At 39.5% G+C, this 13842-nt stretch overlaps 1 protein-coding gene across 1 annotated transcript in view; it reads right to left on the bottom strand.

Moving 5' to 3' along the window:
* Positions 1-13611, bottom strand: part of LCP2 (lymphocyte cytosolic protein 2) — a 33328-nt gene extending 19717 nt beyond the window's left edge. Inside the window, exons 1-3 of the mRNA XM_086470983.1 lie at positions 13394-13611; positions 10119-10181; positions 6460-6506 (exon numbers count right to left, since the gene is read on the bottom strand). Of these exons, the coding sequence (XP_086327109.1) occupies positions 6460-6506; positions 10119-10181; positions 13394-13471 (188 nt within the window). The 5' untranslated portion in view covers positions 13472-13611. The remainder of the gene's footprint in view (positions 1-6459; positions 6507-10118; positions 10182-13393) is intronic.
* Positions 13612-13842: the final 231 nt, after the last annotated feature.

Here is a 13842-nt window from a genome sequence, read left to right as displayed (position 1 = left end):
TGCGCTGCATACCCCAGTGTTCTGGTGGAGAAGTGGATCACTGAACTGGTGTGTGGCCTGTTCTCTGTTCTAAAAGAGGCAGAGGAAGGATCTTTCATAACACTGTGTTTATTTTCAGCTAAAGGACTAAAATGACGGTCACTAACTTTAGAGCTAATAATTCTTTTAGTTTAGACTTCCACGGGTATGAATGAGACTTGAGCGTTTGGAAGCTTTCTGGACTAAACCTGGGCTGGCTCTGTGAGCATTTACACCGGCTGGTTTTTGAGGAAAAACTGAAAGGAGAATTTGCTCATCTTACCTTGCTGCCAAAAAATGAATCATTTGCTGCTTAAAATAGAGTGTCTAATCTTTACTTCAAGTTTATTTGAGATGCTTCAAACCAACGGCTCAGAGAGGTTATTAGAAGAAAGCAAAGTTTAGAAGAGTAACACTTTACAGGCAACATTATTACAGAAGGTTGGTGCACTGAGCAGCTGAGTCTGTAGCCATGTGAGGAAGGAAGTACCAAAACCACACTGCTGCTGAGTTGTGGGAGTGGATGATAGGAGAGGATAAGGCAACAGCACTTGCAGAAAATGTTACTCAGACTTCTCTTTCTCTTTCTACCTCCTCCACCAGACGCTTAGCTTAAAACTGGCAGGAAGTCGAAAATAAAAAAAAACACCCCAGCACACAACCAACCCCCAAAGCAGTACTCCAAAACTGGCTTATGCTCGCTGAACTGCAGATGTTGTTGTCGAGAGCAGAATCCATTCTACCCGTACTGGGATAAAGGACTTCAGATGGGCGAGCGAGATGGAAGGCAGAGTCCTCTAGGGCCAGGAAGTTGCATAAGTGAACACTGTCAAGGGCATAGTTTGTGATGAAAATCTTTGTTTTGGCCTTTCAGAAAAGTCTGTTGGGCAAATCCAGTATTATTATGTTGGCTTTAAAACTGACTGAATCAGTTATGTTCTAAACCTGTCAACAACCTTTAGCATCTCACCTGAGAGAGCATGTGTGCACACACCTTCCCCTCTGCCCAAGGCGTACCCTTTGAAAGAGAAGGGCACCACAGATTTCTTAATTTTTAGGTTTCACTTTGACTCTTCTGAAGGCAGAACGACTTTCAGCCTGGGCCATGTGTGTAGGCTCTGAATGTGTCCTGTTCGGAACTCCGCACACTTGCCACGTTTGAACTGGCCGATGCAACTACGTACTTTAGTGCAACGATGCTCTTTTTTTATTACTGGGAATGCTCACAAGTGCTGTGGGATGTGCCATGAACTTGCTGACCAAGGCTGAAAATTTCAAATCTCAGGTTTGCCAGCAACCAGCCACCGAGGACAGCCAAGGGGATCGACAGCCTGGGTTAGTGCTTTGAGTTGCTGGAAACTGGGAAATGTTTTCTCTCAAGATAGTAAACAATAAGAGTGGCGAAGACTAACTTCAGTGTTTAGATCATGGTTCAGATATTGAACAATCGCCAACATTATTTTTGAATGATATCTGTGCTTTTTCTTGCTTATTAATTCTGACCACAAGAAAGGCACATTCTGTGGAATGTGCTTTAAAACGTTTTGCAAGACTCACGTTTGTTATCCACAAGTATAAACCCTTACGACCTTCTGTGACTGCCAATAGTGATAATGAGCAATAAGGAAACCCCATGTGTCCCTTTAGCTGTATATTGGCCTTTTGTTTCACTAGATTTGTTATCAAAATATTAAATTCACCCTTGTGATTAGGTCTGAGTTTCGTGTAGCACTTAAGACAGATATTCAATGTCTACTCTATGTAAAATACACCGTATCCATTCCCTGCTTCACCAGTGTACCCCTTGCTCTTTCACTGTGTTGTTTGTGAAGCTTCAGGTGTGTATGTTAACCCAGTGTATTAGTATTAATTTAAATGGTTCTTTTATAAGATATAACAATTATTAGAGTAATATGAATGAGCTCAACCACAAAAAAAAGGTAACACCACGATTTTTAACAGGTTTTGTATTGTTACAAAATGCCAAGTGTTAAGCATAGCGTATGTTTGAAGAAAACAGGTTGCAACTGAGCTAAGCTATTAATAACTGAACAAATTGTTAGGTCAGCTGCGATGCTATCCCTTACTTAGGATGACAGCTACATTCATAACCTGATCTTTAAAGCTGATGGTCATGCCACGATTACTTACTTTTAATTTCTCAGTGGGAAAAGGGAGAAAATATGTTAGATATTCCTAACAATAGATTACTTGGCCCAAATATTGCTGCTCCTTAAAGGTCTGTGGCAATGTGATAACTTTGGGATAATGGCTGAGTGTTTTCACGGCCATAGATTTCCACCAAATCTGTGAACAAGTGAAGCAGGGAAAACCCTTCATGGTCTGGAAGCTGGAGACTGGGTTCCACCACATGTAATCATGCAGTATCAGGTCCTCAAAAATCGTTTAGCAGTGCCATAGCGGATCTCTGTAGGTCCCTGGAGCAGACAGGCATGTATCTTTCCATAGAATGGGAACTGTGCTTATCTTCTTAAGCTATGGTTAGTAGTCTTAAAAGTAAATATTTACCAAGTGATTTAAAGCTGATATTCTGCGTCTTCAAATAGAAACGTATATATTCAAGTACAAATACTATGTGGTGGCATTTTCTAGTTAGCTTGAAGAAGTGCCTGAAGCTCAGCATGTGTCCAAGCACTGCCTTCTGAACTGGAGCCTTAATCCAGTCCAAGAATGTCTCTTCCCTATGTCCACCCAGAGCAGTTCAACCACAACACAGAACCGGCAAAGACCAAGTGGCTTTTTCCCCCTCCCTCTTGCCTGAAGGAAAGGGTGCAAGTGGTGAGTGGAGCTGTACTCTGCCTTCTGCTTTGGGACCTTGTGCCTGAGCTACGCCTTTGATTCTGCTGTGCAGGTAAGTGGGAATGACAGAAAGGCTTCTATGTTAAATCGAAATACAGCATTAAGCAAAATTAATTTTTTAAACTTCTCCCTAAGATTATGTTGCTTTAATAGCACCATAAGTGCAAGAAGTCTCAGGGTTCCAAAGACTGACAGCATCATCAATGTAAATATTCTGAATGAGAGTAAAAACTGTGTATTTATCAGAGAAACCCTGAACGGAACAATAGTTCCAAATTTGCGGGTTTATTTAAAGGCCTGCAAGGAAAGCGGGACATGTGGGTTTCCCGTTGTCCAGTGCTCTGTCTGGCACAGCATTACGCATAACTCAAAGCTGAGGACAACTTCTGGTTTCGATCATCTCAAATACTCCATGGCAAAGTCAGGCTTCACTCAGTCTTCACCGTCCATCCCCCACAAGCTGTCACGCCCCAATAGACATGCGGGGCAGATTTCCTCAACCCTGCCAGTGACGATCCCCTGGTGTGCGAGACCTCAGGGTCCCTTGCAGGCACACAAGAAGGTTAAGTGGTGACTGCAACCAAGACGGGGAATTCCTACCCAGGGAAATGGGCTGTGGCATTTGTTATGATCCCTCAAGAAATCTGTGTGTGGCCTATGCATATGCAGGGCAGTGAATCCTGGGCAGGCTGACTGTCCATTAACCCTTCTGCCTGCAAGAGGCTTGCCAGAGTATAACTCGCAGGGCTGTCTGGAGGCATCAGCCACTTTCATATGGTGCCCTTATATATGTACATTTTTTAGCAAAGTTTTCAATAAAGAGTTCAGCCCCTTTAATGGAGAGTTTTATGAAGATTTTATGAAGTATTTTAATTTTCAAAATACTGTTTAAATCCTTTTTTGGTATTCAAAAATAAACCAAAAGAAGATTCATGAAGATGTGCACCTGTAACGTGGCTGGTGGAGATCAACTTTCGAAATAATAATCCTTTAATAATAGCAGAAGGTCATGGGGGTTTTAATTAGTTTGAGGAGGTGGCCTATCATACTTCGTAATGACAACTGTTACCTACTTAGACACTTCAAGATTCTTGTAAAAGTCACAGAATCATCCCCAAGTAATAACACAGTTATATTCAGAACCTGATCAGTAGATGTGCTCGAATGTATATATTTAGCAAAACCACACACCACCCAGCTCAGGAGGTCTGCGTGGATGTAGGCTGTGGTTTGCAAACCTTGTATAGTTGGAAGTGCTGGGTTCTGTTCTCAGCACATGTAGGTCAGCGTAACCCTGCTAAATTTACTGCGAACGAGCTCTCTCCTGCATGTGCTTTTTAGTCATTCCGCTGGCCGATGCTCTAAGTGTGACGCTTGCTATTTGTATTAAGCATTTTTACAGAACGTGCTCACATTTTAGCACTGTTGTTAAGCGTCAGGTGCTATAACTACAACATGCTAATGTGTATTTCAGCTTGCAGAAGAACTCTTCCTACCAGGTGAGGTGTGCATTGTGACAGAAAACTCGGGTGTGAATGTGTTCTTGTAGAAGTCAACAGCAAGTGCTTCCCGTTTGGTGGGAGCGTGGAGATTCTGAACTAATGAAATGAATGTTAAAAAAAAATGACAGGTTCTTAGACCCATGGATTTATTCCGTTGGAGTTTTTTTGTTTGGTTGGGTTTTTTTTTCTTTTTTCATTTTGTGGTGTTTGGTGTTTTTTTTAACATGGCAACCAGCTCTCTTTCCTATCAAAGCTCTAAATTCTTGTTTTAAACAGTGGCATTACATGGAGGACCCCACATCGCACCAACCTTTTTCCATGTATATTCACAATATTCTAGTGAACAGTTTCCCTATTTGTAAGTGTGGAGAAAGCTGAGAAGGGCATTAGTTCCAGAATTTTCATTCAGATTTACTAATTTACTTATTTATTCAGTTTTTCGAGTTATGCACAAAGCTTCACTCTTCTTTTAAAGCTTTTAATTTCAAGATCTCTTCTTGTTGAGAAACCCAAAAGATCTGGATTAGAAAAGGCTGTTCGCTTTCTGCTAGAGTATTACAAGGTAAGTGGACCGTGAAAATTGAATTTTCAAAATATTGTTGAGATATCAATAGATTAGACAAGGAGATAGGAGCAACTCCACATGGTTAGATTAATTTTAACTGTTCTCCAATGACGTTAATATATCTTGTATGTGTGTGTTTATTAGACCTTTCACTGACCACTTTTGACTCCTAAGTTTGAAAAGAAATCACCAAAAGGTCTCAAAATTAGAAGTTCAAACAAAGAGAACGCAAGGCAGTTTTGCCAAAGGACTGTTAAGGAGAGAGAAATCACCAGAGAATTACAAGCAATGTGTTTTACAGTGTGGTAAGATGAGGTTTTTACAGGAAACCTGGTGTAACTCTGGTCCCTCACTCTCTGTAACCATAGTTAAATGTTGCTTTTAATTGACAGTAAGTTCAAAAATGCTGAGACATTGGGGCAAGGTTTTTTTTATAGCATCTGGACCCCCCGACTAACACATCGTACACCACCAGCCCCTATTATTGGGAAATTTATTGTGTAAAAATAGAGATATGATTGTCATGGCTTTCAAGTTCAAGTCCTTGCATATCCGATCTGAACAGAGGTATCCTCCTGCCCTCAGATCTAGCCACCCGCTTACCCATGAGCACATGGATGTGACAGACCACACAGGTATTTCAGAGATTTTCGGTATTCTTAGCTGCACCAAAGCATCTTACACGCGCTCTGATGCATCAGAAAAGGCCAAGCAGACTGTATCTCCCATCGCCAAATCAAGATCCGCATCGAGAGAGTGAGGCTGGAACTGGGAAATGAGCCACAAACAAACAGCCGTGTTGGTGCAGCTCGAGTTCCTTTTTTTTTTTTTCCTCCTTACTTTGTTTAGAAGACCATGAACAGCTCCAGGTGTCTCATGGCTGGGAACCTTCTAACTTCCAGCTTAAATATGTACCAGGGAACTCAAAGCAAAATAAAATCCTTTGGTTTTCATCATGAAATATTAGAAGCAGCGAATTTCTCTGTTACTCAGTATTGACTTCATGAGATTATTGTTCTTCATTTAGTAACTTCTATGAAATTATGAAAGCGTTTCAGATAAATTTGAAACTTTTTTCGAGGCCTAATTCCACAGGAGCTAAGGAAAGCTCTTTACACTGAATCAAATGTTCCAGACTGATTTAACTCCTACCTAAAGGAAAAGAACATGATGAAAATTGCTTGAACTCCTCAACTGTTGTGTACATACCTGACTGTTTTTTCCCTTTGAGTTGAAGTCAGTTAAGCAGTGAACAGTTATATCATACTTTGAAGTTAATACTTGCAAGAAAGTTTAATCTTTGTGTAGCTGCTCTCAGTCAAAGAATTTATGGGTGGGTTCTTTCAAACATCACCTCTTTTTTCTACAGTATCATTGTGCTTGAGCAGTCATGACAACTCCTTCTATTTTGGAGCACTGTTTTTCTATCAGTACAGTGCAATAAATAGGCCTCTGCTAATCACCTGCAAACCATTTGCCTGATATTTCCTATGAGTTTCCACTGCAGACCAGCTAAGATAATTTTTAATATTGAATTGGTTTGGCTTTACTTACGGCACTCTGAGTTTGGGAAATTTCTGAATATCATTTTCGGACATGTTCTGAAAAGGAAACACACGGTGTGTATCACAAAATCGTCCACAGAACACCCTGTGACTTACGGAAGTTTGCATATTCAAAAATGTGGCATGAAGTTTCACCCGACAGGAATATAAAGTGCATAGCGAAGCAATGTGAGATAACAGCCCGCCTATCCCACAGCTCGCAAGAGAAGTGAACCCATTTTCATAAAAATCCTCTCCACGGTTTTTCTGTTCTGCTGGATGTTGCTTTTTACTTTACATTGCTGTCAGTTGCATTGAGCTAGCTAGGAAGTTAACACACATCATGTGTGTTTGTTTACACACAAAGGACTTCAACAAAATAATCACATCTAACTCCAAAGAGAAATATTTCTATAGCTAGAATGTTTTAATCGTAGTTTGTTAAAAAGATCGGTAAGAAGTAAAATCTTACCAGATGAGAGCTGGGTAAATTCATTTGTTTACCAGCAGATGATCCATTCTTCCAGGATTAATTTCAAATTAATGGGACTCTGTGCAAAGTTCAAGTCAAGGCATTTGCTTTTCTGATCTGAGTTTTAATCCAGTTCTTTACTGATGTTACATTGTCACATTGAATTACAGGCAAGGTTAAAATCCATCCCTGCTCTGCTGCTCAAAAGAAGTGGGAATAAAACCCTATTCTGCAACAGCTTTCTCCCTAGAGATTGTCAGAGATACTTCAGCTAAAGCAGGTGAACAGACAGTAAACCAAAAATTCCAGAACCATTTTTAAGTCTTTAATATTTTTTTCCTCTTTTTGTTCTCTTGCTTTCTGGATTTTGCTTTTCGTTATACGTTGCCATCACCTAGCGTAGAGGAAAACATATTCTTTATGTATTTACTATTAAAGAAGTCTTGAGATACTATAATTCATCTCAGTAGACAGTGTCAAACAATTAACAGAGAGCTACATCCTGGTAAGATCCTGCGCTAGTGATTACAGGTGTGAGCTCAACAGAACACGCACGGTCTGCTTGAAATCATCGTCACTGGCATTCTTCCTGGTAGCTTTGCAGTTATGCTTCTCACAGTAAATATGAAAGGGCAGAATATTTCAAATGCTTTTTTAAACACTTGTAGTTTTAAGGCTCTGTGCAATGAAATGCCCTTTGTAAAGGGCTGCTCCTGGCAGGGAAGGCAAACTTCTACCAAAGATTCTGATTTTGTGCTATTTTGCTTCACATCTTTTTAGTACAGCTAAAAATATGGTATTGAAGTGACTTCAGAAGCTAGATATATAGAATCCCTTCATGTCTGCATAGTGAATTGGGCAAAGTTGTTCATGATTGCAAAGTTTCAGGGTAAAACTGTAAATTCTAAAATAGAGCCCATTTGCTGGAGTTTTGTGCTAAGAACCTGATCTGTAGAATCACAGTATAAGCAAAATCACACGTTCTAGTGGAGATGTAGCTGGAAAACTCCTTGGACTTAAGAGCAGCCTTGGCAGCCTAACAGAAATCGTTCTAGAAACTGAGGGGGTGGGTTGGGGGGGTGAGGAGAGCGTGTCTTCCCCCTTCAACCATAATATAACGATTACTTTGCAGATCACTCCCGACCTGAGTGGAGAGGTGCTAAGGCTTGAGAGCGTTTCTGACGCTCCTGCAGAGAGAGGCAGCCCCTCCCGCCCATCGTGTGCAACCCCACGTTTGGGACAGATCAGTGCATGATGAAAACTTCTGAGAAAGTGTTTTGTTCGGTTAATCCCAGGCTTCGCCATAAGACAATAAGAAGCAATAAGACGTTTCTAATTACACACTGCTTCACAATACTATCAATGATTTTCAGGATCATCTGTGTTTTCCGGCACTATTTTGCCTCTGGGAATACTCACAGGAGTAAAACACAGAAAAAATGTACTCCCTTTATGGATGTGTCCTGCAGGATTTACTGAAGAATTGTAATTTTTTCTAAAGACTTTTTAAGCTTCTCTCTGGAATTCTAATCTGGCGATAAACCTGACAAATATTATGGGTTTAAACTCTCATAAAAGTGTCTTGTTGCCATTTTAAATATTGGAGAATTGTATTAGAATAAGTTACATGGAATCCCTCTGGTTTTATTCCTACTATATCTCAACTGGACTTTCCTTGTGGTAGCCAGTAGATACAGAAATGCAACTGTGAAACTAGGATGTTATTCTGATGAATAAGACTGCAATGATTTTACAGTGAGGTTTACCATATAGATCTGACAACAGATATAAAACCTGCAAACACTCAGTCTTAACAGTTTCTTCTGTGTAAATGTAATTTGGCCGTTTCAAATATATTACAAAATGTAAAAATATATTTCTTAGAAAAAACAGTCATACAGAGAAGAAATTGTTTTCAAGATTGTATTGTACTCTAGAATATGCCAATTAAAATCTCCTTTTGTTGTTCTGTTTGACAGGTGAACCTTTTTTTGCATTATACAATTGTCAAGTCAGTCAACAACTTGAAAGTCTCAGCAGATGTGAGCAGCTGATCCTTACTTAATAGAAGAGCGTCCTTTGAACCTACTGGGATGCTTCTGAAGAAATACTGCACCCTGAGCTATGTATTTACAGAAACACTCTGGAAATACTAAAAAAAACCACAAAAATGACTCAGGAGTCACACAGTTATTGCTCTTATTTGTACCTCACAAACTTCCAGAATTTCATAATGCTTCCAGAGCTGGAACTCTGACTCCAGCCACAGATCCTTAGTGCTTGAGCTAAGGAGAATCTCTCGGGGGTTAGTGGGATAAATCCTGTGACACATATCTGAGTAAGTCTGACTCCACCCAGCAGGAGGGAGGTGTAATATCCTGTTCCTATGAAAGGTGTTTGAAAATGTTTATGTCGCATTTCAATGAAATGTCTAAAAGCTTGATGCATGAGGACAAGTGAATAAAAAATTAGAAGGCTTTAGAAGAGGTATGCATAGAATTCCTCACTATGACTAATTATACAGGTGATCAAAATTACTTCATTGGGGAAAAAAATAAAATAGAATTAAAATGAAAAGTCCTTACACATCTTCATGGCTGTGTATTTAAAGACCTGAGAACAGCAGCTATGTCAGTGGAAGTTGTCAGCTTTTCTAAAGTTAAGGCAAGTAAAGCCTGGACCAATGTTGATTTAAAGCCCCTGGGACTTTGCTTACTAGTTTCGATGCTCTTGAAGTTCATTGATCTTGCCTGTTGTTGCAGGAGAAATCTGATTTTAGCTATAAAGGCATGAAATAGTGATTGCAATAGAAGGCCAGTCATTCTGATGAGGTCTGTACCTTCTTTAGTAGGAGAGGACAATTAATAAATGTGAGTTTTCTGAAGTTAGTATTTGGAAACAAGCACTTCCTATGAAGGAAGAGAGGAATTCAAGACAAGTTTGTGGTTTTGTAACTTCCCAGATGGTTTAAAAATGCTAAAATAAATGCATATTAAACAACATGCTTGGGTTCCCAGCATTCCATATGTAAAGCAAGATGTCTGGCTGACTTTAGCAAAGGCGTTTACTTCTCATATTTATACCTCAGTAACCGTCTGTGAGCTGAGCACTTGGCATCTGCCGATGCAAAGCAAGGAGGAGCCGAAACAATCACTTGACTGGAATTTTACAGGAAGGAATTTTACAACTCTACTTACCAAGAACCTTTGTCCATTTATGCTGTGCTTTCTTACAACTTTCTCACAGTCCTTATACTTCAGCTGTCAATGAAAAGAAGATGATTATTGTACCCTTAATTATAAGAATGGATTGAGACACTTAGACACGGAGCTAACATTGAGTAGGTGCTTCAAGTTACCTTTTTTGTATGCTAGAGCCTGTCTAAACGGCTCATTGTGTTCTGTAAACATGGATTTTTTAAGACAAAGATTCTTCAGTGGACTCAAGGAGTTTCATCCATTTAGGAACATGTAATTCCTCCCATTTAAAAACCACCTCACGTTGCCTGGCCCAAGGCAATGCTTGAAAAATGGCTAGTTGTGGTACTGACTGGGACGAACAGTTGCAGAAAAGAGGGAGTACAGAAAAAACCTTAGTGAAACCCTGATCCCAGTTGCTGTGATGGAAAAACTTCCTTTTCTGGAAGGAAATGTCACTTGTTAATCCTGCAAGTTATCTGTAGTATTAGGAAAGCTTGTCCACATATTATGTATTACAGTAGCATTTAGGACAAGGTCATGCATTTTAGAAGTTGGTTGTGTACATAAGAAAAGAAAGCTCCTGGTCCTACCAGGCAATAATTTACCAGTAATTTGGAGGACTTAGGAAACAAACAAACAAACAAAACCCAAGTAAACCAAAAAACTAGCCACATTTAGGAAGACATGACTCTCAAATATTTCCAGTGCGTGTCTCAAGGTTTTCCTTTTATTTGGACAGTAACAGCATAATGTGAGAACACAGCTTGTATTTTTGATCTGGTTAGAATGTATTTCTTCTGTTTCAAGCTGATCAAGTCCATACCAATCCGAAGAGCAGGCAGACGAAGCAACTTTTTGGAGCCTTCAAGACAGAAGAATGGCTCTGGTCCTGCCTGAAATTTTAGTTAGTGAAAGTTATGGAGACAAATGATCCCGTGCTGCTGCGATAATTCCCCTGAAGCAGAGAACATCTTATAGGGAGTATTATGTCCTTTCTTAGTTCTACCCTATTTATCCATTTTAAGGAGTAATCTTGTAAAATCCTGAAAATATCTGAACAGCTGAGAATATTTTTAGGAGCCCGCTTCAGTTACTCATATGCAGAAACAGCCCTAACTCTGCTAAATATTTTAGGATACAGATCAAGACTTTTGTGCAGACTGAGGACTTAAAACTGTAAATAATGTCTCTCTCATACAGTGAGTGCTATTGCGACATTACCAGCACAGGTCTGTATGCAGCAGTGAGCAGCTGCTCTACTTGGTAGAACACACAAGTGTGACCAAGACTTAATCTCATTCTTAAAGTAATTGATGAAAAATACTGCTTAGCTACTAAAAATAACCCTTGGGATATTACAAATAGGAACATCTTCACTTTTTCTGAAAAAAAAAAAAATTACAGTCTTTAGATAGTATTTGAAGGTTTGGTTCCTTATTGGTCCTTTCCTATTTTGAGTGCACGGTTTAAATTAACATAGCCTTCAAACTAACACACCTAGAATCATAAATTAGATGTTATTACTGATAAGTCTGAAGAATTCTTGTTTGAAACTGAGGACTTTATCCATGCCAGTGATACATCATGGTATTGTTCCGTAAGTTAGTGATGTGTATGCTGGCTGAATTTTGCTAATATGAAGGTGTAAGCTAACAATGAAATGACAAAAGTCTTACCACTGCCCTATGTCATGGTGATTTACCTCAGGTGAAAGAAGATTTGAATGTGATTATCCTTTGAAAATCATCCCACAATTATCTCAGTTTAGAAGGAAAAAAAGTTGCTTATCCCTCTTTGACTTGAATCCTGGACTTTGAACATATCGCTGCAGGCAAAATATATTAGTCAGGTGGAAATAAAGCATTCGTGAGGTACAACCTTCAACCATTTATTGATATGTGTGAGGGAAATTGTGTGAGTTCACCTGGGGAGAAGATCTGGTCACTTATGGGAGTTGCCCAGAGCTGGCTGATTTAGGCTGACATTATTGTCTTACACATATTTCTTAGAGGACTTTAAGCAGCTTTTGCCCTGATTCACCTTCCCAAAAGTGGAATGCCAAGATTATCGCTGTCCTGGGGGGTATCTGGATCAGTAGAGGGGAGGTACTCAAAAATTAATGTAACCAGGCCCATTCAGTTATGATAGAGCTTACAGTTAATGCCTTTATCACTGTTAAGAACATCGTTATCAACTCCTTTAAGAAAGTCATTTCCCTTCTTAGTCTCTTGGAAATGGTGATCCAAACCACCATGCACCAGTGCTGTGATGTTTTGTGTATTTGTCTAAAGCTGCCTGTTGATAATGATCTCATCTGTTCCATCTCAAATTCTTCGTTTCACTTTCCTGTGCCCTGCACCCTGAAATTAGAGGTTTGCAAGTAGTTGGCATTTTCACTTCTCTGGAGATTTGGTAGATACAGACTTTGTGTTTGATACGCTTGTCTTTATCAGCTAGTTTTGCATTCTAGTATCAAACCTGCCTCAACTTCCCGAACAAAACTCTCTTAGAGTTATAGGAGCCATTGAAACAATAAATTTTGCACGATTTCAAAATGAAGCCCAAACATTCCAGCTGTCTAGTCTGACAGCTTACTTGAAAATTATCCAGCTATGCTGGCATTACTTGAAAATCTTCCTGAATCTTCTGACTGATCTGAAAGTTAATAGTCCAGGCTGACGATTTTGGACTTTGGGAGGGACATACTCAGTTGCAAGGGAGATGGAGCAGGCACGGTCTCTGATGTGAGTTGAAAAATAAGCAATTTACAGAGAACACACAGAAATTAAAGGGGTTTCCAACCGAGCGTAAAAAAACTAAGAGTCCGTGTATCCACAACTGTTAAGTTCCTGGCTGGGTTCTCATGGATGTGATTAGCAAAGACATTCAGAGGCTCATTTGTGAACACTGAGCAATCTGAAAAAAAAAAATACCTCTTTTGAAAATCATTGAAGACAACCTAGGAAACTTGTGTTCTTCAATGTTAATGCCTTCTACAGCTGTTAATATAAGTTATATCAACAATTGTTGTAGTAAAGTGTGTATTTTCTCTGAAAAGCCATGAGTTTCTCTTACACCCAATTTAAAACACACTTTCAAGATTCATTTATAGATTTCACTGGCCAGTTTAGCTCAGCTTCTTAATTGTCAGTGGTTTTGCTTTTAGTTTTGCAGCAAGCTTTGCCCATTATAAAAATACATAAATTTAGCACACACAATGTTACAGTAGTGTGCTCCTCTATTGTACAAAGAGAAAACACAGTTAGTCTTACCGTCCTAAAATATTCTGCTAAGTCATCTGGGTTCCACGTAACCACGTCTGAACGGTAGGGAATGTTTCTCGAATCCATTGTGAGTTTTCTCCCCTAGGCAGCTAGAGAACGTTCATAGCAGTACTGTCGATGAAGCAGCCATATATTCCCTGTGTGTGACCACCTCCAGCGTGTCCAGTAGTTCCTTGCCTAATACCCAGCTTCTTCTATTTAAGCTCTCTTTTTTTCGGTTTGGCTTTTTTTTTTTAAAAAAAAAAAAAAAAATTTAGAACTACGTTGTTAGGACATCCAAGAGAGATACTGCTTCCTCTAATACAAAATGGTCTCTTCTCAGAAAAGTTGTCAGCTAGTCAGCCTTACCACTTCCTTTGTCTGAATATAAATAAGTAAACAAGGAAGCACAGCAAAGTGTTGAACATGTGTGCCTGCTACATATAAGTAAGCTCCTA

This window comes from Leptosomus discolor, chromosome 10 (assembly GCF_034619465.1).
Source record: "Leptosomus discolor isolate bLepDis1 chromosome 10, bLepDis1.hap2, whole genome shotgun sequence".
Taxonomy (NCBI): Eukaryota; Metazoa; Chordata; class Aves; order Leptosomiformes; family Leptosomidae; genus Leptosomus; species Leptosomus discolor.
The sequence above is the reverse complement of the archived record's forward strand: the minus strand, read 5'-3'. Positions and strand labels throughout refer to the sequence as shown.